Source organism: Raphanus sativus, unplaced genomic scaffold (assembly GCF_000801105.2).
Source record: "Raphanus sativus cultivar WK10039 unplaced genomic scaffold, ASM80110v3 Scaffold1024, whole genome shotgun sequence".
NCBI classification, from domain to species: Eukaryota; Viridiplantae; Streptophyta; class Magnoliopsida; order Brassicales; family Brassicaceae; genus Raphanus; species Raphanus sativus.
The window spans coordinates 23,144-26,584 of record NW_026616338.1 but is presented as its reverse complement, the minus strand read 5'-3'; the positions used below and the strand labels follow the sequence as shown (position 1 = coordinate 26,584).

Here is a 3,441-nt window from a genome sequence, read left to right as displayed (position 1 = left end):
CATTTTTATTGATTTTATTAATTAAATAATTATTTTTTCGAAAAAACCTACACATCATCACTTTTACCTGTACAGCAGGTCAGTTTTTTACTTGATGGAAAAGTAAGTCAAGTTGAAGGTTTTTTATGACACCAATGCCATTTTGAAGGTTTGAAGTGATAGTCGAAAAACTTCAATGTTTAAAGTGTCAGTAGGTGCCATTCTCAAGGTTTTTTATGCGATTTTCCCCTTTTCAAAGGAAGTAATGCATTTTTTTTAAAGAATGTTAAATTAATTAAGCAAAAAAAAAAATATTTATAATATTATTAGGAGATTTTAGAATATTATAGAATATAGTATTGAATTTATTATAGATAAAAATTCATATGCGAAATATAAGGTTAACTTTAGGGAAAACAAGTTTAGTGAATTATTTTATTTATATCTATACTATTAAAGTACAAGCATGTTTTGGATTTTTACTCTTTTTACCCCTACCGAAGAACCTTTCCTTTGTATTCATTAAGGGTATTCTGGACATTCTGCGTCAATTTCTTCTTAATTATTTTTTGATTTGTCATTAATCACCGGTTTCCTAATTTAATTTCGGCCTGCGATTATTTCTTTGTTTGATACTGCATCGATTATTTCCATGTTTGATACTGTTATTAACCACCTGTTTTCTAATTCTAAAATTATTAATTTTGACAACAATCATTATCATTTAGAATGATTTTGAAAAATATAAATATATTTTAAACAAATTTCCAACTTATGATCACCGGATTTGTCTTATCATTAGAAAAAAGAACAATATTAAAAATACCGGGTTACAAACCGGTAATTCGTTCAACGGCAGGTCCGAGTCGGGTTTCAAAACACCGATCAAAACTATAAAATTGTTATATTGATTTATATTTAAAATATCTAATTCAAAATTAAAACCCTAAGAATACATGTACAATATAGTTTTAACCGAACATAAACCCGGATATAAAACACATATATGAGACGGGTTATATAAATGCATATACAAGACGGATTATATAAATGTGATTATATAAAATTTTCACCAAATATAAACCCGCGCTTTGAAAGCGCGGGTCAAAATCTAGGTATTTGATTCAGTTTCGGTATGTGATTATTTCCATGTTTGATACTGCATTGTTTTAGTATTTTTCCAACCGGTCATGTTTGAAACTGCGTCGTTTTTAAACTATTTAATGTTTTGGTTTTAAACCGCTTTTTCCTAAATCTAATCTCATCTACTATTGATTATTTTCTGATTCGAAATGATAATAGAGTTGAATATTGCCGAACAGAACTAAAGTTTTCGGTGAAGTCGTTTGGTTCCGTTATGAGTTTGGTTAGACTGGTAAGTTATTTAAATTCAATAATAGCAATGCCGATTATTCTTTAAGATTTTAGTTAATTTTAAAATTATTAATTTTGACAACAATCATTATCATTTAAAACAATTTTGAAAAAATATAAATATATTTTAAACAAATTTCCAACTTATGATCACCGAATTTGTCTTATCATTAAAAAAAAATCTCAATATTAAAAATATCGGGTTACCGGGGTAACCCGTTCAATGGCAGGTCCGAGTCGGGTTTCAAAACACCGATCAAAACTATAAAACTGTTATATTGATTTATATTTAAAATATCTAATTCATAATTCAAAATTGGAAACCTAAAAACATTTACAATATAGTTTTAACCGAAAATAAACTCGGATATAAAATACATATATGAAACGGGTTATATAAATGCATATACAAGACAGATTATATAAATGTGATTATATAAAGTTTTCACCAAAAATAAATCCGCGCTTCCAAAACGCGGATCAAAATCTAGTTGACTTGTTAAAATAGCAGATTGTAAAACCCTACAAGCGTAACAGAGACGTCTCCGCGGCAGCTGCTAAAGTTGTCTCCGTCGTAACTTTCTCCTTGACTGTTTCGGTACTAACGAACTTCTCTCTTTTTTACATCTTATGAGTTATGTGTGTTACTCTGTTCTTAATTGAGAACAGAGGATAATCTTTCCACTCTTGAAAGTTGGAACTCTTTTGATTATGAGTGTTTTTTTGTATGTCTTTGTACGTGTATATGAATGCTACTGATGAATTTGTATCTCTTAAAATCACAATCAGGTTTTGGTCATTTGGTGTTTGCAATGGAAACACAGAGAAACAAAGAGATCTTCTTGGGTGGACTAACGAAACTCTTGAAAGAACAATGGCAAGCAGATGTATTCCTCAAGGCAGGAAACAGTGCTGAGGGTGCAACTATCTCTGCCCACAAACTTGTTCTGGTTCTCTCTTTACTTCTTGAAATGCTTATTTATCGTTAATGTAATTTCTTCCAACATATATGGGATTTGCTATAGGCATCAAGATCAGTGGTGCTGAAGAAGATTATGGAATCAGACGAGTTGAAGGCTTCATCTAAGCTAGAGACAGTCACTTTCTCCGAGATGAAACACGAGGAACTTGAGACTTTAGTTGAGTTTATGTACAGTGTTAATGGCTCCATTTCTTCTGAAAGTCTCAAGAAACATGTTAGGCCACTCTATCTTGCAGCCGACAAGTATGAGATTCCGCATCTCCGTGACATATGTAGAAACCAGCTTATATCATCTCTTAACGCATCCAACGCTCTTAACATCCTTGAGCTTGCCCAGATCCCTTTTGACAAAGCTCTTAACGATGCGGCCTTCACTTCTATTATGAACAATATAAGCACCATTACTAGCTCTGCTGAGTTCAAGTTGTTTGTCGTCAACCATCCAGACCTTTCTGTGGAGATCATGAAGGCTTCTCTTACTCAGCCTCATAATAATTGTGGTAGATACCGCTACTAGAGGAATTAGGACCAGTTGCAGGTTTTTGCTGTCTGGCCTCGCGGAGGTGAAGCAGCTAAACAAATAATAGTATATCAAGATTTTAACTCTAGCCTGATGATCCTACTACTCTTGGTTTTGAATGTTTTATGGTTTTTATAGTATTTAATCCTACTACTGCAGCTGGTCTCTCCTCTGTTATATATAATAATTAATAGTACCTTTGATTTATGGCTTTCCACGTTTATTCTGCCTAGTTACTGTCTCAAGTTGATAAAGCAGCTCTTCAGTCGCTTCATGTGGTCTTGTGATATTACCAAAAGGGGGTATTAATGTCTCTTGGCATCAAACTTGCCTTCCAAAAGCCGAAAGAGGCCTTGAGCATGAAACTAAACGCTTTTGTGATCGGTGGTGCTGACCCATAAGGGTGGATTATCCTCTCTTCTAGGGCGAGAAACCATGATCTGGCCAGGTTTAATGTGTTGATAGATAACCCTCTACTTTGATGCTAGCCGTGGTTTAGATAAATACTCATGGCCTGTTGAAGGCTGTGCTATCTCCACCAATCATTTTTGTAATCAATCCAAATCAGAAAAAATAAAGTACTATA

The 3,441-nt window shown here is 33.0% G+C and overlaps 1 protein-coding gene across 1 annotated transcript; it reads left to right on the top strand.

Moving 5' to 3' along the window:
- Positions 1-2,157: 2,157 nt before the first annotated feature.
- On the top strand, positions 2,158-2,939 carry LOC108845270 (putative BTB/POZ domain-containing protein At2g40450). The gene is made up of 2 exons (XM_018618508.2): positions 2,158-2,303; positions 2,379-2,939. Exons 1-2 carry the CDS (start codon positions 2,166-2,168, stop codon positions 2,850-2,852), a joined length of 612 nt encoding a protein of 203 aa, XP_018474010.1. The 5' UTR covers positions 2,158-2,165; the 3' UTR covers positions 2,853-2,939.
- The last annotated feature ends 502 nt before the right edge of the window (positions 2,940-3,441 follow it).

What these genes read in the sequence shown, in the direction of transcription:
- LOC108845270 (XM_018618508.2), top strand. Translation starts at nt 2,166, where the DNA reads ATGGAAACACAGAGAAACAAAGAGATCTTCTTGGGTGGACTAACGAAA. An exon ending in CTGCCCACAAACTTGTTCTG is followed by an intron (nt 2,304 to 2,378) that starts GTTCTCTCTTTA and finishes GATTTGCTATAG; the next exon opens with GCATCAAGATCAGTGGTGCT.